Raw genomic sequence first — 26,776 nt, forward strand, 5'->3', positions numbered from 1 at the left:
AACCGGAGAGCCTTTTAAATCTTAATGTAGTTTTTTAGAGCACTTACTCACTAAAAAAGAAAAGATAGAAAATCCCCCTTAAAAGTGCCCACCCCCATGATTGCACCCTAGGTGGACGCTTCTCTGCCTACCCCTAGTTCCGGCCTTTCCAATAAGGATTAATTATAACAGATCTTTCTATAATTTGGATCTCCATACCTTAAGTCTACTAGAAAATCATGTAAATATTATAGACCCAATAGGCTGGTTTTGCTTCCAATAAGGATTAATTATATCTTAGTTTGGATCAAGTACAAGATACTGTTTTATTATTACAGAGAAAAAGAAAATTATTTTTAAAAATGTGAATTAATTGGATAAAATGGAGTCTATGGAAGATAATGGATCCCATACTTGTAATAGTACGTAGTTACCTCTAAAATAGCAGTTTCATTGGATTTTATTGACTCTTTATTCCTATTTGAGGTGATTCTATCCAACTAGGTGATAGTCACAAACCAATAGCATTATTCAGCGTATGGGGAAGAAACACTGGCTAGATCCAGCGCTGATTCTTGGGCTTCTGGCGCCTGAGGCAGCAGCCCAGATGCCGCCCCTTCCTCTCCCGCTCAGTGCTTAAAAATAAGAGTGTCTAAGGGGGCAATATCGCTAGTGCATTAAGCGCAATGGCGCTCTCTGCACTAGCGGAGCTGAATTTCTGGGTTAAAACCTGGAAGTTTAGCTCTTAAAGTTACAAGAGGCAGCTTTTTGCCGCCCCTTGTAACTGGCTGCTCGCTGCCGCCTGATGCAAGGGTCTCCCCTTGCTTCATGGCAGAAGCGGCCCTGGGTAGATGTTACAGGCCTATGTACCAGGGCCACGCCGCACAGGCGCCCAAGGCAAGCCGGCGAACGTGGCGCCGGCTGAACCCAAGTGCGCATGCGCAAGGTGGCGCTCACGTGCGCGTGCGCAAGAAGAGCTGCAGTTGTTACTTCTTTTGTGCTTCTGCGCATGCGCGAACTGGCGCGAATGTGCTTTGCCGCATGAGCAGGAGCGCAAGAAGCCTCAAAAAGTTCATAGTCGGGCACCGGACTGGGGGTAGGCGACAGAGGAGGTGCGTGCCTGGTGCCCCCCCCCCCCCGGCTTTGCGCCCTAGGCACGTGCCTACTCTGCCTACCCCTAGTTCCGGCCCTGCTATGTACTAAGGAGAGGAGAGCAGTATATGGGATGTAAATACAAAGAGCAGCACTTGTAATTTAAAGGAAAAATATCATGTCCTAGAATCTTCATTTCATGGGCGTAAGAAACTTTTTAAATAGAATCAATTCTGTATAGTTGGAGAAATAATAATGTTACTGTAAAGTGACCGCTCTCCGCAATCTCTCTCTTCATGCAGCTTTCTGTTTTGGAAATACAGTTGTCTCTAATACACTGAGCAAAGTAAACAAACGCCAATGTATTTGACCCAACTATCACTCAAAATTTAACTCCAACTCTTTCATGAAGAGATACAGATGCTGAGCGGGAGATTGTGAAGAGGAACTTGATTATTTAATCATTGATTGTATTTAGCAAGTTTTTTATTTCCATAAAATGAACCTCAGATTAAATGTTGTTTTTTTTGCAATAGTTTATAGATACCCTACAAGCCTTTTCCATGTTGCTGGAAGTTTGCTGGTTATGTTTGCCTCAACATCTTATGGTTTTGTATTCGCTAGGTGGATCCAATGTTGACTCCTGAGGAACGTCACTTGAACAAGATGCAGAATCACGGATATGAAAACCCTACATATAAATACTTGGAGCAGATGCAGATCTGAGTGATGCATACTTGGGGTGTGGGATGGGTGGGTTAATGACCCTGATAGGGCATGAAATGGGAGGGGCCAAAGAAAATGGGTGGGGTATTGATTTTCGTTTCACTGCTGACCAATCATTGCTTTTGAGAAGGAGGCTATGCCTATTCCTTTAGGCACTCCTGGACTCTTAATCACTCCTGATAGTACATTTTCCATTCCTATAAACGGGTGACAGAGTAGAGACTTGCGGAGTCTATGGTAAATATTTTACTGCTGATCTTTTAAGGTGTAGGGGTTTTTTCTTTGTCATTAATCATATAATTAACAATCCAGATGACATTGTGACTCCTGCAAACAATATAAATATATATAAATATGTATGTAAATGGGGGGAAAGTTAATTTTAATAAGGTTTCTGGTTCCAGTAGAATGTTTCTTTATGCAGCATCTTTCTGTCCTGCTGGTTTATTGAAGATGAGATGAACTACAAAACAAGACTATTTTGAACAAAGATGGATTGGGAAAGTAGCTGTCGGCTTGCGTTTGAGTTACTGTACAAAAAAACATTGCAAGCCAATCATAAGCAGAGGCCTTGCTATGCTATTTACATGGGATGTACGGTCAAAAAATAAATTCTAGGATATCCTCTCAGAATAACTCTCTCTCTAATAGCTTTAGGGGTGTTTGTTTCTCATTCGCCACAGGCATTGGGCTCAGTGAGAAACAGAAACCTCCTCCTGGTTTCAGGCAGATCAAGTGGTCTGAAGTGTGACAATCTGCAGATCCCTTCTAAGGTGGGCAGCCTCTAAAATAATATTTGCCAATGGGTCTGAGAGCAAGTGGAATCCTTGGGGAGAGCAATACAGAAGTTTGTGGAGTTTTTTTTTTTTTTTTTTTTTTCAAAAACAATGGAGAATTTTTAAATGGAAGTATTTTTTGTTTCTATTTTCCCCGAGAGGGGAACCTAAAGGTTTTTATTTTTTGACATTACGTCCAATTTAAGCAACTTTTTCACTAGGTATATCAATCTGGTTGTTTTAGATTCAGGTTGAGAAGAGCTGTCGTGTACTACTGATCATATTGTAGATATTTTCCTGCTTGGGCCAGTGCGCTCTGTGTTTGTAGAAGACAGAACAGTCTACTCTTGGTCTTGACACCAGTGAGAGTGTTTTAGTAAATTCATATTCCCACGTGGTACACCAGTTTATCAGATGGCATTTTCCATGCATCATAGCCATACTGGTACCTTTGCACTTAACCCATTAATTGTCTTCATGGTAGCAAAAACAAGAATGTATGAGTGTGTGCAACAAGCACTTGCAGCATTCCATTCCGTGGAACTGTCTGTCGGGCTTAGACCATCAATGAACTACCATTTAATAGGGAACAAGGGCCGGTAGTACTGCAGCCCAAGGGGCCCATAGAACAAGGGACTGACAGCTTCCTATTGAGTCAGAGCTGTCCTCCGATCCCCACCCTGTCTGTAATGCTTGTAAATGTGATGTTTGCTATAACCGCATCATTTCAGATTTAATTCTTTTCTAAATCTTAAGGTTCTGGTAACCTGTGGTGTTTGTCTTCCTATATATTTTTCCATATTTTACTGTGAGTTTTTAATTTGTTTTTTCTTTTGCCCGGATTTCTTTTTTCGCACTATGCACAGATTTACCTTATACCTGCAAGATTCCTTTGTGTGTTGTGGGGAATGTAAAAATTGGAAAACATGTCAATAAAACACGAACTTCCATAAAGAACTGGTGTATTCCTCTTTTTCCAACGCTAAATGTGATAATGAATACCATGGACTGGCATCTCCAGTGGGGGAAAAAAATCAGGTCTTTTGTACAACTTTATACATAGACACATATGTACCCACTAAAGCTTGTCATAGATTCAAAGATCCGATCGTTTGAATCCTCGAACGTTTGGACTTCCCCATCTCCCAACCTGCCACTAACCATTCCGATCAAATAAAGTACAAAAGAACAGATGAGCCGATGTTCTGCCCCTGACAGCAATCGTACGAAAGTTATGTCCAACCACCAAAACTAGTGACAGTCTCCCTCTGAAAATCGTACGATCGGCAATACATGCAGAGATATTACCCGCAGCCGACAGAAATCTTTTTATCTGTCAAAACGACCGATCTCCATGGGACGAAAAATGTTGGGACTCTCCACACACTGTCCGAAAATCGCAGGAATCCTCAATTCATACTATCGGATCTTTGCGTCTATGGCCAGCTTTACATGTGCTCAGTAGTGTATCTGAATTAAGGGGAATATATCTGAATGCTAAGCCTTATCAAGGCAACTGATCAGTAGAACTGGCTACTAGCATTGCGGCGTTGCTACAGATACTGCCTGCACCCAGTTATGTTGTCCTATTGCTAAATACACTTATGAAGTTATAGGGTTTTCCTTTATGGGTAGGGCCACACTGGGCAATCCCCGAACGCCTTCCCTCTGTCTTGCGCAGGCTAAAATGAAAAATCGCCTTTGCTAAAGCACATGTGGTGCTTCGTTTTCCAACGTTGGCTCACGAGGAAACTTCGGGAGACTTCAGAATACGAAGTGCCGTGTGTGATTTAGCGAAGGCGATTTTTCATTTTAGCCGACGCAAGACAGGGAAGGCGTTTGGGGAGATTGGTCGCCGCAAAAACGGGGCAATTAGTCGCCAGGCGACTAGATCTCCCGAAGTCGCCCAGTGTGCACCTACCCTAAGGCATACTGTATTCACAAAGTTAAGCTTCTTTTAAAGAAGATGCCAACAAATTATTCAGGAGGTTGTACTTGGGTGCAGCGGTGTAACTATAGAGAAAGCAGACCCCACGGGGGGAAGCCCAGACCACAGGCTCTCTGAATTTTCCGGTGGGAAGGGGTTAGCTGGCAAGCGCTTTATACGCCCCCTGCTTATACTGTATGTGCATAAAAATTCAGGGATGATTGTGTTTATGTTAAATGGCCAACCTACATTGTGTCATCACCAGCCATGTTGTTCTGGATACATCATTCTGTAGGCAATTACACTGTTACAGGGATAGTTTACTTTAAAGTAACCATATAAAATAGACAATGATATTCTGAGACTATGGTTTGTCATTTTTTTGTGGGTTCTGAATTATTTAGCTCTCTAGTATTCGGCAGTAATCTGGGTCTGATGCTCCCTAGCAATCAGTCAGGAGTGTGAACGAGACCAGATAATAAATAAGTGACTGAATAGAATCATAATTATTACAAAGTAACAATAACATTACAAGTGTATCATAGAGCAATAGTTTTTGGCTGCTCTCAATTGAAAGGCAGCAAATAATTATAAAACAAAAGACCAATTGAAGAGTTACTATAATAGGGACATTCTAGAACATAGTAAAAGTTAACTTGGGGGTGCCAAATGTTAGGAGCACTGGCCTGGTGTATCAGGTAAGTGATTGGGGGGTGACCGGGGGTTGTTCTTAGTGAGCACCACAGAGCAATCCTCTTCTTTGCTTTTACTGTGGATGTGCACCCATGTGTAGAAAGGAGATGCCAGAAGAGAATGGTCATGTGGTGTTTGCTGAGAAGAACCCTGGGAAAGTGCAGTTTTCTTCTAACAAGCGCACTGGCCCAGGGTGTCGGCTAATGATAATTGCTGCGCATTGATTATACCTTTGCTTCTCCTTTAATGAACTCTAGCTGCTCTGGGTCCATAAAGGGAAAAACTGTGCTCACTACTACCAGCTTTTCTAAATTAAGTGAGCAGAACCATATCACTTAATGAAACAAAAATACATTCTCCACTTATTGATATTTTGTGCAAAAAGCTTCTAAAATGTTTGTCCATGTTACAATATGTTTCAGCAGGCCAACTAAATCAGTCATGACTGGTCGGGCCAGGAATATACGTCCGCATCTCAAAGCAAATGCACAAAGTACTTTTAAGCATGTATGATAAAGCAACTACCGTGGCAACTGCTTTTTTTTCTTCTAGACCCATAATTGTTCCATTTGTCTGTTCTTTTGTTTTCTATGGTTTTTCTTCAACTTTTCCCAATTCTAAAAAAAATGAAAAACAAATGTATTTAAAGCAAGTGCTAAGGCAGAACTTCTATCAAGTTAATGTATTTGTATGTAAAGCCTGAATTAAAGCCATGCGCTAAAGAAATAAAAATAGCTGGCACTGGTGAGGGTGTAGAATCACTCTGGGTAGAGATTTCGACTGGGCAAAAGGTATCAAAAAGAATTATCATTGGTGTATGCTATAAACCACCTCGTATAAGTGTCGAGTATGAAGCCCAGCTACTCTTGCAGATACAAGCGGCTTCACAGCTGGGTCAAGTTGTTGCTATGGGTGACTTCAATTATCCAGACATTGACTGGGGTAATGGGGTTGCTAAGACAGAAAAAGCTAGTAGGTTTGTAAATATGCTGAATGACAACTTTTTATTCCAGCTCGTTCAAGAACCTACTAGGAATAACTCTCTTTTGGACCTTGTAATAACTAACAATACTGAACTCATCTCTAACATTTGTGTGGGTGAGCATTTAGGGAATAGTGATCATAACATGGTCTCCTTTGAGATTCTGTTGCACAAGCAATTCTATAAGGGAGTAACTAAAACACTAAATTTCAGACGTGCAAACTTTGACAGTATAAGGGCATCTCTGCAACATATTAAGTGGGAAATGCTTTTCACAGGGTTAAACACAGAACAAAAATGGGAAGTCTTTAAAATGCTGCTTAATAAATATACTTGTCAGTATATTCCACTTGTAAGCAAGGAACGTCGTTGCAAAGCAAAACCTTTTTGGTTCAATAGAAGCGTTGGTGTTGAGGTGGGTAAGAAAAGACGTGCTTTTAAGGCTTTCAAGTTAGCTGGTACAGCCGAAACATTTATAAGGTACAAGGAGGCCAATAAATCATGCAAAGAAGCTATAAGGCAAGCTAAAATTGATATAGAAAAGGATATTGCAGCAAGCAGTAAAAAAAATCCAAAATTCTTTTTTAAATATGTCAATAGTAAAAAAATGAAGCAGGAAGGGGTGGGACCCTTACTGTCAGAGGGGGGTTGATGAAAACAAAATAAAAGCGCAGATTCTGAACTCGTATTTTTCATCTGTCTACACAAATGAAGAACCAGTAAGTGAAGGTTTCCTTCTTAACACTCCCAATTCTAGTAATACAACTAATGATGCATGGTTCACACATGAAGAAATTCAAAAGAGACTTGAACATGTTAAGATTAACAAAGGTCCAGGGCCAGATGGTATTCATCCCAGGGTAATTAGCGAGCTTAGCTCTGTGATTGCCAAACCTCTTTACTTAATTTTTCAGGATTCATTGAGATCTGGCATAGTGCCGAGAGACTGGCGAATTGCTAATGTGGTGCCTCTATTCAAAAAGGATCCCGTTCTCAGCCTCAAAACTATAGGCCAGTTAGTCTGACGTCAGTATTAGGAAAGCTTTTCGAAGGGTTAATAAAGGATAAGATACTGGACTTCATAGCAAATCATAATACTATGAGTTTGTGCCAGCATGGTTTTATGCGTAATAGATCTTGCCAGACTAACTTAATTTCTTTGTACGAGAATGTAAGTAGAGACCTCGATTCTGGGATGGCAGTGGATGTGATTTACTTAGACTTTGCTAAAGCATTTGATACAGTGCCACACAAAAGGTTACTGGTTAAATTAAGGAATGTTGGCCTGGAACATAGTATTTGTACCTGGATAGAGAACTGGCTAAAAGATAGACTACAAAGAGTGGTGGTAAATGGAACATTTTCTAATTGGACCAGTGTTGTTAGTGGAGTACCACAGGGCTCTGTACTAGGTCCCTTGCTTTTCAACTTGTTTATTAATGACCTGGAGGTGGGCATTGAAAGTACTGTTTCTATTTTTGCAGATGATACTAAATTGTGCAGAACTATAGGTTCCATGCAGGATGCTGCCACTTTGCAGAGTGATTTGTCTAAACTGGAAAACTGGGCAGCAAACTGGAAAATGAGGTTCAACGTGCAAGGTTATGCACTTTGGCAAAAATAATATAAATGCAAGTTATACACTAAATGACAGTGTGTTGGGAGTTTCCTTAAATGAGAAGGATCTAGGGGTCTTTGTAAATAACACGTTGTCTAATTCTGGGCAGTGTCATTCTGTGACTACTAAAGCAAATAAAGTTCTGTCTTGCATAAAAAAGGGCATTAACTCAAGGGATGAAAACATAATTATGCCTCTTTATAGGTCCCTGGTAAGGCCTCATCTGGAGTATGCAGTGCAGTTTTGGACTCCAGTCCTTAAGAGGGATATAAATGAGCTGGAGAGAGTGCAGAGACGTGCAACTAAATTGGTTAGAGGGACGGAAGACTTAAATTATGAGGGTAGACTGCCAAGGTTGGGGTTGTTTTCTCTGGAAAAAAGGCGCTTGCGAGGGGACATGATTACACTTTACAAGTACATTAGAGGACATTATAGACAAATGGCAGGGGACCTTTTTACCCATAAAGTGGATCACCGTACCAGAGGCCACCCCTTTAGACTAGAAGAAAAGAACTTTCATTTGAAGCAACGTAGAGGGTTCTTCACAGTCAGGACAGTGAGGTTGTGGAATGCACTGCAGGGTGATGTTGTGATGGCTGATTCAGTTAATGCCTTTAAGAATGGCTTGGATGATTTTTTGGACAGACATAATATCAAAAGGCTATTGTGATACTAAGCTCTATAGTTAGTAAAGGTATGGGTATATAGAATTTAATTAAAAGTAGGGAGGGGTGTGTGTATGGATGCTGGGTTTTCATTTGGAGGGGTTGAACTTGATGGACTTTGTCTTTTTTCAACCCAATTTAACTATGTAACTATGTAACTATTTTAACAATATCTGTAAAGTGAAGTGGGATATCACTTTAAGAACCAATGTAGTAAGGCTAGTTAAAGGGCCAGTAAGAACAAAACGACTATTTCTGACCTGATCATGTATCGCATCATAGTTACTAACTGTTAGACTACCAGTTGTCCAAATAAATGCACCTCTGGTCAATTGCTTTCAATAGAATTTTAAACACTTGGGATACATGCTGGATTCAGTGCCAGATTTGGGCAAATCAGAGGCTTGTGAAGCAGGATTTGGGCAAATCACCTGGCTGAACTGAATTCGACAAAACCAAAAATTCAGTTATGGGTTTGGCCAACTCTTAGCCTTGTTCAGGATGTGGGCTAATCCAAGAACCTGGCCAAACTGAATTTGGATTCTACCAAACCAACAATTCTTTACATGGCCTCTCTGTATTATGTCTGGCAATTTCCGCCTTTGGATTTTGTTTACGATTTGGCCAGATCCAAAAGGAAGATTAAGAAGGAGTAATAGGGTTTGGTGTATTCCTACATAATACTGACCCTGAAAGCCAAATGTAAATTTATTTATTCATCATTTTTAATGTGTTTTTTAAAAATGATGAATAAATTAATTTACATTTTTTTAAATACATTTTAGATGCATCTTGCGCAATGTTGCACAGATCTCTGGTATTATTGTCATAATATATTTTTGCTTTCTTGCATTGAGCAAGGTTCTTTTAGACTTCAACAGTGTAGTAACTGTACTCCTTTTCTACACTCATATCTCTGGTAATGGTGCTAGAGAGATTTCCATCCAAACACTGATGTGTTCATTAGTTCGAATGAATCTCCGCTCCCAGATTATTGTGGTGGAAAAATTTGAGAAATATTTACAAATGTAGGAGTAATATGTCTTTCTGTCTCAATCATTTGTATGTCAATGCTCTAACTTAATGTCATTGCATTACTGGCCCTTTAAATAAGTGAAGTAACATCAAATTTCGTTCATACTGGAGGCCTAAAATGGCTGTCTATAAATTACAGGTAATATACAGTATACAGAAGCTGTAAATGCCTGGAATGTCCACAAGATGGCAGCACAAGCACCCAAATACTATTATAAATACTACAAGTACTACTAAATGCTATTTATATTGTGATTGTTTGTGATCCTTAAGTACACTATAGATGTACTGACGATGATTTAAACTCAGATCATTTTATTTATATATATATATATATATATATATATATATATATATATATATATATATATATATATATATATATATATATATATATATATATATATTACAAATTGGAGCACTCATGGGACTTACAAATAGGAGAATTTATTTATTGGTGGTTATCAACGTTTCTGTCCCAACAAGAGGTCCTAACCAATAAATAACCACCTATTAAATGAACTGTATGTGATTTTAAGCCATATTGGTATTTGTATATTCTAAGCACACCATATGATGTCACATCACAAGACAGGAAGTTGTATACAATATATTCACACATGTATATTGATACCTTGAGAACAGGGACTGAAACATTGGTTTTATATATATGTTCACATAATACAAGAAATTGTTTATATATATATATATATATATATATATATATATATATATATATATATATATATATATATATATATATATATATATATATATATATATACAATATCAAAACAGGGGGGTTGTGGGAGCACTCTAAAGGCTTTAAAAATATATATATATATATAAGTATAATAAATGCTATTGCATATGTACCCAAAACAGGGGTTATTTTGTTACAAAGTTATGATCATAAAATTGATAAGCCACCATACCACGTCAAGGTAAACCCCGAATGGCGGTCCCTAACTTGTTTTATTTTTTATGTGCATTCTAGCATTACCTGTAGTCAATGTCGGTTGAACGCTGTTTTTTCACTGAGGGCTAAATTTAAAAGCCTGATTGCTGGCTGGGGAGGATTTAGCCCTTTCGTTCAACCCCCGTGGGGTAACAGTGTCAAGTCGATGGATCCATTTAGATTCCCTTCTTAGTAGGACTAAGTCTCGATTCCCCCCTCTAGGAAGTGGGGGCTGGTGGTCAACTGCCATGCAGTGAAATGTGGGCAAAGTGTGGCCCATCTGAAGGAAATGTCTAGCACACTTTATCTGTAAGACAGCTGTAGCTGTCAATCCTGTGACTGGGGATCCAGCGCTTTAAGGAGTGAAAGCTGGAGTGGGAGCTGCGCAAGCTGTCATAACCGGCGCTCGGTCTCTCTGCTGCCCTGGGGATCTAGGCAACGGTACACTAACAACACAGCGGCATACGGAAGTCAGATGCGCACGGATGCGCACGCCCACCTCTCTGCTGCTTCATGATTGGACTAGTGTCCCAGGCGAGTGTCCCGATTGGACGGTTTTTCAAGGGAAAAGATGTGGCTTTTAAAGGGCACGGTGATGCCGCTTTGGATACGGTTTTGCTTTAATCCATTTTATCTCCTCTTTCCCTATGTCCTCCCTACCCTGCACCACCACATTATATGTTACACGAGTGATTTGACAACAACCCTGGTTGCCTAGCAACCATTTGCGCTGGTTTTGGCGCCGTTTGTTCACACATGGCTTTAAATGGTGGGGGTGGAGGGGCCCTCTGGTTGTTTGTTTGTGTACTCCTGACGAAGATCCCTGTGGGGGATCGAAACGTTGAGATTAATAAAGATTTTTTTTATTTTTGACCAAAAAACCCTGTGAGTGCCGCCTTTCTGCATATTTGTACTTACCTAACTTGGCAGGCACCCAGGTATGTACCGAAGTAAACGGTGTGCACCTTTGGAACTGTGTATATATATATATATATATATATATATATATATATATATATATATATACTTTAAAGCCTCCCACAACCACCCTGTTTTGATATATATATATATATATATATATATATATATATATATATATATATATATATATATATATATATATATATATAGCTGGAAGTTACTAGCTGTCGTTAAGGTTGCCATACAGTTCATTCCTAGATTTGGCAGTTTCAACTATACAGTCTGACACTCCGCTTCTTAACTTTACTTTCTGCTGCTTCAAATGAACAGAACAATAGAAAAGCAGCCATATTTATCTATAGCCACTTGTATAGTAGAAAGTATCAGTTCAGCCCACAGATCGATCACTGTACTGTAAGGGTCAGTTGGCATAAGGCCACTCTAATACTGGGGGTAAGGCACACCAGTGTTAGGAGAAGCCTCTGTGAGGCAACTTCATCCAAGGTGGCATGCCAACAATCCTGCCATTCCTGGCTTGAACACCAAAGAAGTAGAGAGGATTGCAAAATAATTGAAGGATAATGAAAGTTATTTCTTACCATAACATTCCTTTCCAGAAGGAGGTTGATCTCCATCCTCAGATGCTGGACTGTCCTGTCCTCCATTGTCCATGTCCATTCCAACAAGGAGAGTCATGAAATCCACAACGGTGTCAATGTTTTGCTTCTTATCAGCCGTGTCCTTGAGTGTACACAAAACGCTTAAGCGACTGTAAGATTTCAATTCTGAAATATTGGCCCGCAGAAACAGAATGATCACGTTTAAATCGTTAATAGGACAACCAAGCATTTTCTTGCTAAGCAGGTCAAACGCAGGAAGCATCTCATACACGTTTAAGAACTGCTTGTCCCAATAGCATAACTTGCTGACATTGTATATGATCATAGGAAGCAAAAGGATGTATATCACTGCATTTGCTACACTAATTATTTGAAATATGGTGAGGGAAACAAATTTACAGTTGACAAATTCGGGTTTGGGTATATCAGTCCTTAGGAACCTGGTTTTTACGAAGCAGGTGAATTCTTCTTGGTAGAACACAGTGAGGTGGAAGATGCCCAGATAGATGCAAGTAAGTGCAATGAAGAGGAGTAGAAGGACATTCCTCAGGAGGTAGGTTAGCACAAGGCAATGCGAGTGCTGTTTGCAAGTCAAGTATCTCTCCAGCAGAGGAAATTCAAAGTATCTCACATGACGAGCACTTAAACAGAGAAAGAAAAATGCCTATCAATTCTAAAACATCTAGCAGTAATACATATGTGTTTTCTAATTGATGTCTAGAAGTTGTTTATCATTTTTCTGGTGTATAAAAAGGTATAAAGTCCAACTAGTAGCATGAAGCTGCCTTGATGATTAGCTGTTAATTATTTATTACTTGAAGTAAGTTATGGATACAAATCAGGATGTTTTACCATGCCACCACTGTACATGCCCCCATGTGCTTTTTCTACAGGCTTGTTTCAGCATAATGAATATACTGTATGCACCTGGAAATCACTGACATATAAGGCTTTAAGTAGCATGGACTCAGGGGATCACCATTCAAGCAACACGATAGAAATCATCCTATGGATAAGAGGTTCTCTGCATTCAACCCATTATTAAGATATTAAGGACATTGTGTGCATTAAGCTACTGCCAAATGTCCTCCCCTTTAAACAAAACAGAGTGTAGGATTATCCAGACAAAGGATGACTTTGACGTAGTTGGCCATCTTAAATATATTGCAATATATGGACAAACAATCCCTGTTTTGTTTAAAGGGTAAGGCATTTTTCAGTAGCAGTATGCACAAAATGTCTCTGTCGTATATATATTGATAATGGGTTGAGTGCAGAGGACTCTTGTATTTGTCTATATGTATTTTGTGGTCACAGCCTCATTGCACCACCGCCTAATGGTTTTAAAAATTAGTGGTGAGCACAACTTTCCCTTGTTTGTTATAGTTATACAGGAGCAGTGACCAGCTCCATGTTGTAGCTCCCACCCTTCCCAGCTATAGTCAGGTGATCCCACTGGTGTCTAATAAAAGGGCAGCCAAGTTTGGGAGTTTTACTTTGAAAGCAGCTAGTAAGTTGCAGGTAAAACTTAGTCCCTTTGTAAAATGTATAATGAAGCAATAGAATTCTTAATGTATCAGATAAAATTGAGCGTAGGACTGGCCAGATATGGGATGACTTTGACGTAGTTGGCCAGCTTAAATATATTGCAATATATGGACAAACAATCCCTGTTTTGTTTAAAGGGTAAGGCATTTTTCAGTAGCAGTATGCACAAAATGTCTCTGTCGTATATATATTGATAATGGGTTGAGCGCAGAGGACTCTTGTATTTGTCTATATGTATTTTGTGGTCACAACCTCATTGCACCCCCGCCTAATGGTTTACAATTTAGTGATGGGCACAACTTTCCCTTTTTTTTACTGTAGAAATTGTCCTATGCCCTAGTACTTTCTAGTCAGTTCTGTATACAAAGAATTGGCCAGATTAATGTCCCATATGAGTCGTGCTAATGCAGGGGATGTAGGCAGCTCATGAAAGATAGTGAAACTAATCCTGTTGACTAGTCTGACAATAAATACAACAGCTGGTGAGTAATTTTGTAGGTTTCATTAAGAATCCGATAATGTCTTCCAATAAATCAGCAAATAAATTGCATAAATATGACTCTCCTTAGTTTCTCCTGCGACACACAATACTGAATGTTTATCTATAAGAGATTTGCTGCACACTCATTTATTCACAACCTAAACACCTAACCCTCACATTGCAGATTCTATTGTAGCTTCCCTCATAGGAACACTTAATTTTTCTAATTACCTCTTTGACAATGACATGCAGCACAATTGGGGTATCTATAGCAATCAAAGAAGCGCATAGCGTTAGTGCTAAATAATCTGGTGCAATTATGTCTGTTATATTCCATAAAATGGTCTCAGCTGCACTCCATTCATCTTGCACTAGCTGTCAGTTTTATAGTCATAATAATAAATATGTGGTAACCCTCCACTGGCATTGAACTGGCAAGCAATGTTGTAGGTATTTTCACTGAAGATGAAAATTTGCCAGAACATCACTCATTTACTAAAAGGAGAGTGCAACAAGTTTTTCAAATTCACTTCACATTGATGAATATTCTTATGAAATTGTTCTTATGCTTCTGCTCTTACATGGCCCAAACAGCTTTCTACTTTCTAGTGAGTTCTGGATTATTGTAGACTATGCATGTAACCCAAATGCCAAGTACCAATCAGCAGTAAGGGTATCCTGATAGGGAACTGAAGCATGTCTGTGCTTATGCGGCTGCAGCGCTGTGATTGGCTGTCCCCCTTCTACTGTGCTCCCACCCCTCATTTGAAACAAGGACAGCAACTGTAGCCGATCTATAGGGAGCTCCAATAAATGGGCAAATTTAAAAGATATTATTACACTGAAGACCAAGGTAAAGCCAGCACTATATTTTATTCATTACAGATTAAGAGGATTTTTAGTTCTGCTACATGTCTCCTTTAAATGTTAGGTAATACATTTATAAAGGAATGATCTGGATTTTTGTATTTACCTTTTTAGCTCCTCCCAAAACAAATTCGGATCAGAACATGTTCTGTGGGTCTTTAATAAATGCTGAACAAGCTTGATTGATCGATTATAGGATTTGTCCAGTTCATCCACGATAAAAAGAAGGTCTGTGTTGAGCAATGACTTGGAAATATATTTCCACAGTATTACAGGAATATACATAGCAACAGCAATTATCATTAAAGTGTATGGAAAAACCTAAGAAATAAAAGGAAATAAATTAGGTATGCATATGGCCCTACTCAGTGCTGTGTACAATGAATTAATTATTATACAGTAATTTATTCACTGCATGCTGTATGTACCTATGTATGTGTGTGCCTGTACCAAGAGTCAGAATTTAAAATGTTACATTTAAAATATGCATTCAACCCAATTACCGAGGCATAATTAGCATAATTATTTTAGAATTTCTATTTGATACTGTGTTTTACTATGACCAGATGTATTATTTGAGTATATATTCACAAACTGAATGTATATGTGTTAGCACAAGAGCTAGATGTCTCATATCTGCATTCTCCCAGCAATTTACACCTTCATGGCCTCAATTAATCCATGAAAACTATCTACCCCAAGTACTGTAATTTACAGGAATTTTGATTGGCCTAGATTCTTGGAGCCTTTCCAACTCCAGACGTCACTGCATGCTCAACCCGATGACCGAATGCAGAATCTAATAATAAACATTACTATTTGGCTATTAAGGGATGGGTTGGGTTGCATATGCAAATAATTCTAAACAGTACAAACATAAATACTGATGGTGAACATTTCTACCATATGAAATTTTGGACTTAGCTTTTCTGAAGATCAAAAAAAAAGTTGTCAACAATTTTTTCCCTGCCTCTTAATGATTTTTGGCTAGTAGCTAAGTCTGCATAGAATAATTATAACATTTATAGTGTAAACAATTGGTATGTCCAATAGATTCAGCTCCGGGGATTATTTTTGCCTTTGCAATAAAAAACAATTTAAATGAAAAAAAATGTTAGCACTTAGTAAATCTATGCAGAATCAGTTGGGAAAGGGGTTTTGAAAGGGGAATTATCAAGAAAAATGAAAATTTAATATAAGCTTCATCACCGTGAAATAATACATTTTCTAAATATAATCAGTTAAAAATTCTGTACAGTTTCTGAAATTATCAAGTTTATCTACACTATTCCTCTCTCGGCATCTGTTTCTCTTCATTCTCACTTCATGCAGGAGTTGGGTGTCAGATGTTTATTGACTGTTAAATCGAATACATTTTTTGGGGGGGGGGGCTCCTTTTACCTAAAAGATGTAATAGAGCTCACTCTATTAAAATCACCAGAAATCATGTCTCTCAACATGCAGAATTTGTGCAAAAGGCAGTTGTTTTGTTTTGTTCTTAAATCAGTTATTTGAGTGAGCTCTAATACATCTGCTAGTAAAGGGAGCCACTCCCATAAGATATATTAGCTCTAAAGTCATATGAAAAAGTTTGGGAACCCCGCTCAGCCTGCATAATAATTTACTTCACTTTCAACAAAAAAGATAACAGTGGTATATAAGAGAATTTGTTATCATACTTACTGATAAATCTCTTTCTCTGAGTCCCGTATAGGCAACACAGGGCACTAATGGGTTAATATTGCGATTCCCTCTTGGAGGCAGGATGGAATAAAACTTTGACCCCTCCTCTAGGGATCCTGCTCTTCCCTGTATTAACCCCGCCTACTTTAGTTCCGACTAGCACAGCTTATGAGTAGGTTAGTATGATAAAAGAGTAGGGTGGAAAACTACCTGTGCTGCCTATACGGGACTCCGAGAAAGAGATTTATCAGTAAGTCCCTGCAGTAAAAGGTCTGGTCTGATTGGAAGAGGCCACGGAGGGGCAATTGACAGTCTCTGCAAGTCAGAGAACCATGCTCTCCTGGGCCAGAATGGAGCTATCACTATCGCTGTTGTCTTGAAAAGACACAGGCATCTGAGGACAGTGTGTATCATTGGTATGGGTGGAAAAATGTAAATTAGTGGAAAGTCCCAATCTGTTGTCATTGCGTCTATTGACCAAGCTGCCAAATCTTGGGCCCTGGAACAGTAGCAATTTGTCTGGTGGTTGAACCTGCTTGCCATCAGATCCACTTGAGGAGCACCCCACCTGGCTGTGATTTGAGTGAAAACTTCCCTGTGAAGCATCCACTCTCCCGGGTCGATCGTGGTTCGGCTTAAGAAGTCGGCCTCCCAGTTCAATTGACCTGGGATGTAAACTGCCGCTAGGCGGCAAGACTTGTTTTCTGCCCATTGAAGAATGCGGAGTACTTCTTGCCAAGCTGCCTTGCTGTGGGTACCTCCCTGGTGGTTTATATATGCCACAGCCATGGCGTTGTCTGATCTGATCTTTATCGGACGTCCTTCTAATATGTCCGACCAATGTGTTAGAGACATAAAAATTGCCCGTAATTCAAGTATGTTGATGTGTAGGCAGGTTTCCGTTTGTGGCCATCAGCCCTGAACTGACCTGTGGTTGAAAACGCCTCCCCTGCCCCTGAGACTGGCATCCGTAGTTATTATTGACCAGTCTACAATGAAGCAACTTTTCCTCTCATGATGTTGTCTTTTTGAAGCCACCACTGAAGGGATGCTGTTGTGGAGTCTGAGAGGAATATGGGTGAGTAGAATTTGTTGTGATCCCCTTGCCATTTCCGGAGGAATTCTAGTTGTAGAGGTTTCATGTGAGCTTGGGCGAATGGAACGATCTCTGTGGTTGAAGTCATGAGTCCTAGAAGGCGCATACAACTCCTGGCCGACAGAGAATGCTGAAGCATCGCGTGTTTTGCTGCTGTATAAAGATTTACTTATTTTTGTGGAGTGAGAAACACCCTGTGTTGAACAGAATCGAACTTTACTCCCAAAAAAATGACGGACTGTGTTGGAGTTAAAGTGCTCTTTGAGGAGTGAATTTTCCAACCGTGGGATTCTAGTATTTGTATGCATAGGTTGGCAGCACGCAGATATCTAGTTGTCTCATGTGTGCCACTAGTGCCGCAATTATTTTTGTAAACACCCTGGGGGCTGTTGCGAGTCCGAAAGGTAAGGCTTGGAACTGAAAAGGATCTCTGTGGATGGCAAAGTGAAGGAATTGTTGAAAGTCTGCATGAATTGGGATGTGTAGATAGGCGTCATTTAAATCTATGGTTGTGAAAAAATCTCCTTTTTCTACATTTGAAATTGGCAAGCGTAGAGATTCCATTTTGAATGATGGCACGTGTATAAATTTGTTTAGAAATTTGTTTAGAAATTTTAAGTCCAGTACTTGGCGGAGTGAACCATCTTTTTTGGGGATCAAAAATAGATTTGAATAAAAACCCAGATGACGTTGTTCTGGAGGCACTGGAATTATTGTGTTGGCTGCAAAGCTCATCTCTTTACTGGATGAGTTGGTATGGATGAAAAATGGAATCTCTGGGGGGGAGGGGCTTGAAATTGTAGCTTGTAGCCTACAGATATTATGTTGTGGACCCAAGTGTCTGATGTTGACGTGAGCCAGATCTCCCTGAACTTTAGAAGGCGTCCCCCTACCACCTCTATTTGATCGGGAGAGGCTTTCTCTTCATGCCTCCTGTGATTTATCCGGCGTACCTCTGGTGGTGCACCTCTGAAAATTCCAGGAGGGTTTTTTGAAGGGACGAAAATTGCTCTTGGGCTGGTTTGAGTATGAATGTTGTTGTCTGGAGCGTTGTGGAGAACGCCGATTGAAACTGGAGGACCTGAAGACCTGATTGTGTGTTTAGTGGTCTGGATTTTTTGTCTTGGGGTAAGAAGCTTTTACCTCCGGTGATCTTGTTGATCAAAACGTCCAGCTCTTGGCTGAAGAGTGAAGCCCCTGTGAATGGTAGAGTCACCAGATTCTTTTTAGAGGCTAGGTCTGCAATCCAAGACTTGAGCCATAGCGCTCGTCTGGCTCCCACTGAAAGAGCGGAAGCTCTGGCCGGTACTATCCGGATCAATGGCAGCACTGAAGCATGCCTTTCCGTGTCTCCCTTACTGGCAGCGCTGAAGCATGCCTTAGGGACTTGACCGTTCTGACCCTTGCCTAGGGATTTGGCAGGCTTGCCTCAGAGCTATAGCTTGCTTTGCTGATGGATTACCATGTACAAAAAATGGTAACGGTGCAACCTACTAATGTAGTTAAGAGTAAAAAGTAAAAATTGTGTATGGGAGCTATGCTCCCCAAACATCCTACCTCCTGCAGGATGGAAAAAAACTAAAGTAGACGGGGTTAATACAGGGAAGAGCAGGATCCCTAGAGGAGGGGTCAAAGTTTTATTCCATCCTGCCTCCAAGAGGAAATCGCGATATTAACCCATTAGTGCCCTGTGCTGCCTAGGGACGAACGAGAAATTTCATTTCCCAGGAACATCTGAGTACTGGGATGTTTTCTGAACAAAGATTTTTATTGAAGCAGTATTCAGTTGTATGAAATGATATCAAATGTGAAAAATTGGCTGTGCAAAAATTTGAGTACCTTTGTAATTATGCTAATTTGAATGCATGTAACTGCTCAATTCTGCTTACTGGCAACACCAAATTGGTTGGATTAGCTCGTTAAGCCTTGAACTTCATAAGCATGTGTGTCCAATCATGAGAAAAGGTATTTAAGTTGGCCAATTGCAAACTGTACTTCTGTTTGACTCTCCTCGTGTTACAGCATGGCATCCTCAAAGCAACTCTCAAAAGATCTGAAAACAAAGATTGTCGAGTATCATGGTTTATGGGAAGGCTACAAAAAGCTCAGAGGTTTAAACTGTAAGGAATGTATTCAGAAAATGAAAGGCCACAGGCACAGTTGCTGTAAAACCCAGGTCTGACAGACCAAGAAAAATACAGGAGGTTCCACACAACCCAAGGATCACCTCCAAAGACCTGCAAGAACATCTTGCTGCACATGGTGTATCTGTACATCGTTCTACAATTCAGCACAATTTGCACAAAGAACATCTGTATTGCAGGGTGATGAGAAAGAAGACTGGACTGATGAGACAAAAATTTAGTTATTTGGTCATAACAAAAAGCGCTTTGCATGGCAGAAGAAGAACACCACATTCCCAGAAAAACGCCTGCTACATACTGTCAAATTTGGTGGATGTTCCATCATGCTGTGGGACTATGTGAAATCTACAAAGGCATTTATGCAGAGGGAGAAGTACAATAATCTGGAATGGCCGTCACAGTGCCCAGGCTTGAATATCATAGAAAATCTATGGGATGATTTGAAGCAGGCTATATGAGTGAAAAACGATCAACATAAGCTATAGGTAGCTATTGATGAACATTAATATTTAAAATAATCATTTTTTAGTGTCAGTATCACTTTAAGACGGGGCCTTAATTTAGGGTCAGGTGTCACACTATGTGACCTGACTGAATTCAGACCCCTGCACTATTTACAACTCACCCTAATTACATTTATTATCTCTAGATCTCTGTCTATCTGTAATTTCCTTATTAATTGCTCATGAATACTTTTTAATGATGTAACAATATACATGTTATGCCTTTCCAGCTTTCATTTCTATTTTGCCTGCCGAAGGAGCCTTGGTGCTACAAAAGCTTGCAATGTTTTTTTTATTTTTGACCAATATAGTTATCACTTCTACATTACGTTTGTATTTGTTTTTGTTTTTATGTTGATTTGTTATTTTTGCTACTGCTATTTTGGTGGAAACAACAGTGGCATTGCATAAAACACCAGTGCCATAGCCCTCAACCATTTATAATGTATATTCAGGGGTGTTTCTGGTGCTCTTGCTTAATCCAGCAGCCCTGATGCCATCCAAATTCAATGGGTCAAGGGGAAACCACATCTCTAGTCAGGGAGCACAAGTGCAGAAAGCTGACAATAAAAAGGAAATTTTGCTGTTAAAGTTAGTAGGGGCTGTGCCTAGTAAAGTGTTGCAGAATGCCATGGTTCTCTCCTTGGTTTGTGGCAAAAATGCCCTTATTCTTTCATTAAAGTCCCGTTGGGCTAATTTAATTTAACATAGGTGCAAACAAGCCCACTGCAGTAGCCAACAGCAACCACAGCTTTAATTCGTTTAAAACTTAAACTATTTGTTTGAGCTTGCTAACTGGCACACTAACTAGTCAGAGTTCACCCTCTCCCCCTCCTACCAAATGCCACCTGCAACTATTTGTATTGTTCCTGTGAACTGAATTCTTACCTTGTGGATCCATAATGAATGTACAGAAACACTTCCATCAAAATTAAAATCATGGTGCGTCAGGGAATTCCAGCAGTGTTTGTCAACATACTCAATCTGTTTTTCAGTAAAGTTACTAGGAGGGAAACAGACGACTTGTGGCCCTGAAACAAGAATGACCAAACTGTCAAATAATTCACTTCAATAGAAAAGGTTTTATGTGATTGATTTGATTTGTTCATATAGAAAAGCAATTCCTCAGACCATAACCAACATACAAAGAAGTGAAAATCTAGTTGGCACCCATTTAGGAAATGGGAATTCACTATCAACACAAGTACTCCCATGTGTAATACAAGGCTCAAAGTTTGTCTAGGTGCAGTAACCCTTAGCAACCAATAAGATATCTGCTTTTAAACAGGCGACCAGTAAATGCTATTAGCTCATCTAACTTGCAGCAAACATTGCCTTTTTTATGACAGATTTTAATTACCGTATTGGCTGCCAGATCATAATATTGCCAAGGCAGGTGGTGATGATGAATTACTCTTTGTGTAGTTTATTTCTTTTGGACTGGTTTAAATTGGGTGGTATAACTTTCAGCTGATAATTGTAGTGAGGATTAGGGAGGAACTCCACGGACGATTTTGGAGCGATCTGACACCCTGCGCAAAAACGCAGGCGTCAAATTGGATACGACGGAAATAAGGTAAGTGAATGCATTGTCGGATGATGTTGCAGCGTTGATCCGGCGCGACATGACTATGCAACGCGTCGGATCACTTGAAAATCATACGTGGAGTTCCTCCTATAAAGGTCAGTATAAGACATACCCATAACAATAATTTTTTATTATGACCACACTTATAAAGGGTTCTGTCTGATGCATGTAGTGTTTGTTTAACAAGACATTAAAGGAACTGTACACCTTTAAATTATCTTTTAGTATGATGTAAGAGTGATATTCTGAGCCAATTTGTGGTTTTTGAATTTATTTTTTTTAGCTTTTATTTAGTTTTTTATTCATCATCACTCCACTTCTTGCTATTTCAGCAATCTGGTTTTTAGGGTCGAAATTACCCTAGCAGCCAAGCATTGTTTTATAGAAGAGATTGGAATATGAATAGGAGAGGCCTGAATAGAAAGATGAGTAATTAAAATGAGCAATAACAATACATTTGTAGCCTTACAGAGCATTTTTTAGATGGGGTCAGTGACCCCCAGTTAAAAGCTGGAAAGTAGCTTAGAGTTGCTATTCTATAACATACTAAAAGTTAGCTTAAAGGTGAACCACCCTTTAAACACTGCAATGGGCTGAAATGTGTATTTATCTTTGTATGGAATTAACTCTTCCTGTCTCAGGTTAAATTATGGCTGACCTGCTTGTGGGTGTAATTATCTATGATGTACTTATGCCGCGCGGTTTTTTACAACACTATACTTCAAAGAGGCAAGATTATGGAGAACTTCCTGGAATGGCAGAGAGCGTTTCCTGTTGCAGGAGTGGTTTTCCTTGACACCACAATACATTAAATGACCAGGTTCTCCATGCTTCATGCAAGGACAAAATGGAGAGCGGTGGACCTCTTTACTGACCTAAGAGACAGGACTGTATTTCTGTCCAATGCCACCCTAAACATCGGACCTAAACACGCCCTTTACGTCATGCGAGTGACATCACACGGCTTAATCAACTTAGGTGACGTCGGCGCATGGGAATCCGCGTCGGGTGGAGGGTTTAAAAAATATAACAAAAACAACAATGTAAAAAATAGGCAGTACGAGGGCTGCCACCAAAACCATGCCACCCTAGGCACAGGCCCTCGGGAGCCTTAATATAAATACCGCCCTGCTAAGAGAAGAAGGCTCCAACAAATGGGGGTATGTAATAAAAGGTGCCACGTTTGGCTAGATGCAAATATCGACTAATCAGATGGAATTGATCACTAGATGGGTAAAATATTTTGCCAGTTTTCACCATGAAAAAATGCCCATTGATTAAAATCCCCCATTCAATTTTCCAGTGAAACGGTACAGTAGCCCATCTCTACTGATCACGTGTCTTACTGGTTGCTATGTAGCCCTGCACCTGGGCAAACTAGGGCTCGTTTATATACACTGGGCACGTTTCCACATGGGCTGTACCCCATAGCAACCAGCCAGCTGCAGGTTGCTATGGGTTACTGCCCAGTGTTTACAAATGAGCCCCAGTGCCTTTTATTATATATAGGGAAAGAGCCTAATGGAGGTCATTGATATAGTTCAGGGAGCTGTGTAAAGTCCGCTGTAAAAAGTGTAAAAATCGGTGACTAGAGAGTTAAAAATATAATTGAATAGGTCTAATATGGGGATATGTTTATTTTTCCTGACTTACAGTATATACAATTAAACAAGGACTTTACCAATTCTGGAAGATGGTTCAAACTAAATATATTATTGTTTATTTTATCTCTTCAAATAATTCTCTCTTATTTGGCAGTGCTGACAACTACTGCAGGCAATGCCTTGCTGTTTTATATTGTATTCTTTTTATATAAAGAATCTCCTAGATGCAGCTATATAAAGATATTATATTGTGTGTATATGGCCTAATACTATGGCCAAATACTGCACACATCTGAAGAATATCAATGAAAAAAAGATCACTTACAAACTACACAGCACCAAACTTCTTCTACAAGTTAATTTGACAAGTTACACATATTTGTAGCCTATGACAGTAGATTACAGTGTAACCATTTGAAATGGAAGAAGCTAAACCACTTCTATTTTGTATATTATTTAAAGGAATAGTTCAGTGTGGAAATAAAAACTGTGTAAATAGATAGGCTGTGCAAAATAAAAAATGTTTCTAATATAGTTAGTTAGCCAAAAATGTAATATATAAAGGCTGGAGTGAACAGATGTCTAATAAAACAGCCAGAATCCAACTTCCTGCTTTTCAGCTCTATAACTCTGAGTTAGTCAGCGACTTGAAGGGGGGCCACATGGTACATTTCTGTTCAGTGAGTTTGTAATTGATCCTCAGCATTCAGCTCAGATTCAAAAGCAACAGATATGACCCATGTGGCCCCCCCTCAAGTCTCTGATTGGTTACTGCCTGGTAGCCAGGGTAACCAGTCAGTGTAAACCAAGAGAGCTGAAAAGCAGGAAGTAGTGATCTGACTGACATATGTCAAATCACTCCAGCCTTTATACATTACATTTTTGGCTAACTAACTATATTAGAAACATTTTTTATTTTGCACAGCCTATCTATTTAACCAGTTTTTATTTTTACACTGAACAATTCCTTTAAAGGAGTTGTTCACCTTTAAATGAACTTTTAGTATGATGTAGATAATGATATTCTGAGAGAATTTGCAATTGTTTTTTATTCAGCAGCTCTCAAGTTTGCAATTTTAGCAATCCAGTTGTTAGTGTCCAAATTACCCTAGCAACATGCAGTGATTTGAATAAAAGACTGGCATATGAAGAGGAGAAGCCCTGAATAAAAAGATGAGTAATACAAAGTAGCAATAGCAAGTAGCAAAATGTGTAGCCTTACAGAGCATTTGTTTTTAGATGAGAACAGTTGCCCAATTTCAATGCTGTCAGAAGAAGAAAGCAAATAATTCAAAAACTATAAAAAAGAATACATTAAAAAAGTTGAAAAGTTGCTTAGAATTAGCCATTCCATAATATACTATAAACTAACTTAAAGGTGAATAAACCCTTTAAACCACCAAATTATTCTGCTTTCAAATGTTTGGCAGTCATTGCATGTTTATATATACATTTCTAGTAACTGTGAGGATGTGCTTGGGAAAAAAAAGAAAATTGCTAGTGTTCATTCCATATAATATAGTTAATTATCAAGTATCGTTGTAGATAGAAAAAGGCAGACCACAATCATTTCATGGTTTTGCTATAGTTATGCTTGAAAGCCTCATGAAACAAAAAGAAACGGAAAAGCCATGCAGCAGCAATTTGCAGAGGGAATCTTAAACACATGATAATAATTGGCTTCCCCCCTATTTATTGTCCATGTGTGCCTCTCATGCAACTCTTTTGATACTGAAGTGCAATTCATTATAATATACCCTCTACTGCCATTCACAGGCATATAATGAATGAATTCAGAAAAACATACCTCTGCTAAAACTATCAATATATATGAACTGCTGGAACTTGGTGTGTTTTACAATAAAGGATTCAGTACATTTATACTAAGTACAGATATGGGATCCAGAAGGCTCCAAAATATCATTTACAATGGTGTGATTATGTTTGGCAATACAGGTGAGACTTGTTGCCAAGAATGCTCGGGCCTGGCGTTTTCCAGGTATGGGATCTTTCTGTAATTGGGGTCTTCATATCTTAAGGGTCAGGACACACAGGCAGATTCGGAATTATTTGCCCAGCGATAAATCTCCTCTTCTTCGGGGCGACTAATCTCCCCGAACTGCCTCCCCTGCCTTCCCACCTGCTAAAATGTAAATCGCCGACGGGATGGCACCCGGAGTAATTAGTTTTCCGAAGTCGTCTGGAGTTTCCTCGTGAGGCAACTTCAGGCAACTTCAGAAAATTAATTTTATCTTAGTTAGAGATACTATTTCATTATTAAAGGAAAAGGAAATTATTTTTAAAAATTATTTTCTTAAAATGGAGTACATGGGAGATGGCCTTTCCGTAATTTGGAGCTTTCTGAATAATGGGTTTCCGGATAACTGATCACATACCTGTACCAGTATTAACTAAGCTGCATAAATCTACACTGAAGGCAAAACAATGGAATTGCCTTTTTTTTAATGGTTTTCTGCAAAAAAAAGTTTGAATAATAAATCCCATCTATTTTTCAGTATATTTGGGACCTGGGGGTTTCTGAATAAAAAATCTGCATTTTAGCTAACCATTTATTAAGTCTACTAAAAATCAATTAAACATTGAATATATAAACCCAACAGGATCGTTTTGCCACCAATACGGGTCTATGCAGCTTAGTTACCATCATGTACTAGGAACTGTTTTACTACTAAAACAGGAAATTCTTTTAAATCATTGGAATTATCTGCTTAAATTGACTCTGTCAGAGATAATATTCCTGTAATTTGGATATCAGGGTTCCAGATAAGAGATCCCCCACCTGTGTTGTTAACTAAACCACAAATCAAAATGTTGCCTATTTGTGAATTGCAGTATTTATTATCCTTGGTGTCATAAATTGTCCATGATTTTTCTCATTATCATTGTATCTTTGTATACTAGTCAAGTGTTCCCAAAGAAATAGTAAATAGTAAAATCAAAAAATCGTTTTAATCTTACCTGTAGAAATTTCTCTTGCAAATGCTAAAGAGATGAGCAATAGTGGCAGGCCAACAGAAACCAGAGTAATGATCCGGTCGAGAGGTAATTCCAGACGAAGGCCTCTCTTTTTCGAAGGGTTATCTGGTAGCAGCGCATCCGACAGCATATACTCCGCAGCTCTGTTTGCAAGTGACATGTTAAATAATAACCAATACACAAAGTGGAAATGTAAATGGCACAGAACAGGGCGCAAGTTTCTGCTAGAGCATGTATCTTTCTGAATGTCCTGGTTCTGCTGAAGTCACTTGC

The 26,776-nt window shown here is 39.3% G+C and overlaps 2 protein-coding genes across 10 annotated transcripts in view; one reads left to right on the forward strand and one right to left on the reverse strand.

Annotated features, from left to right (window-relative positions):
- aplp2.L (amyloid beta (A4) precursor-like protein 2 L homeolog) overlaps nucleotides 1–3,527 on the forward strand; it is a 75,329-nt gene extending 71,802 nt beyond the window's left edge. For all 9 annotated transcript variants that reach the window (XM_041568451.1, XM_041568452.1, XM_018224434.2 and 6 more), the window contains 1 exon segment: nucleotides 1,696–3,527. In XM_041568451.1, the coding sequence (XP_041424385.1) occupies nucleotides 1,696–1,797 (102 nt within the window). In that variant the 3' untranslated portion in view covers nucleotides 1,798–3,527.
- A 2,208-nt stretch (nucleotides 3,528–5,735) lies between these two features.
- panx3.L (pannexin 3 L homeolog) lies at nucleotides 5,736–26,776 on the reverse strand. The gene is made up of 5 exons (XM_018224780.2): nucleotides 26,486–26,776; nucleotides 21,203–21,345; nucleotides 14,995–15,209; nucleotides 11,972–12,633; nucleotides 5,736–5,810 (listed from the first exon to the last, which is right to left on the reverse strand). The coding sequence occupies exons 1-5, from the start codon at nucleotides 26,661–26,663 to the stop codon at nucleotides 5,782–5,784; spliced, it is 1,227 nt and encodes a 408-aa protein (XP_018080269.2). The 5' UTR covers nucleotides 26,664–26,776; the 3' UTR covers nucleotides 5,736–5,781.

The sequence above is a fragment of the Xenopus laevis genome, chromosome 7L (genome assembly GCF_017654675.1).
Source record: "Xenopus laevis strain J_2021 chromosome 7L, Xenopus_laevis_v10.1, whole genome shotgun sequence".
Lineage (NCBI taxonomy): Eukaryota > Metazoa > Chordata > Amphibia > Anura > Pipidae > Xenopus > Xenopus laevis.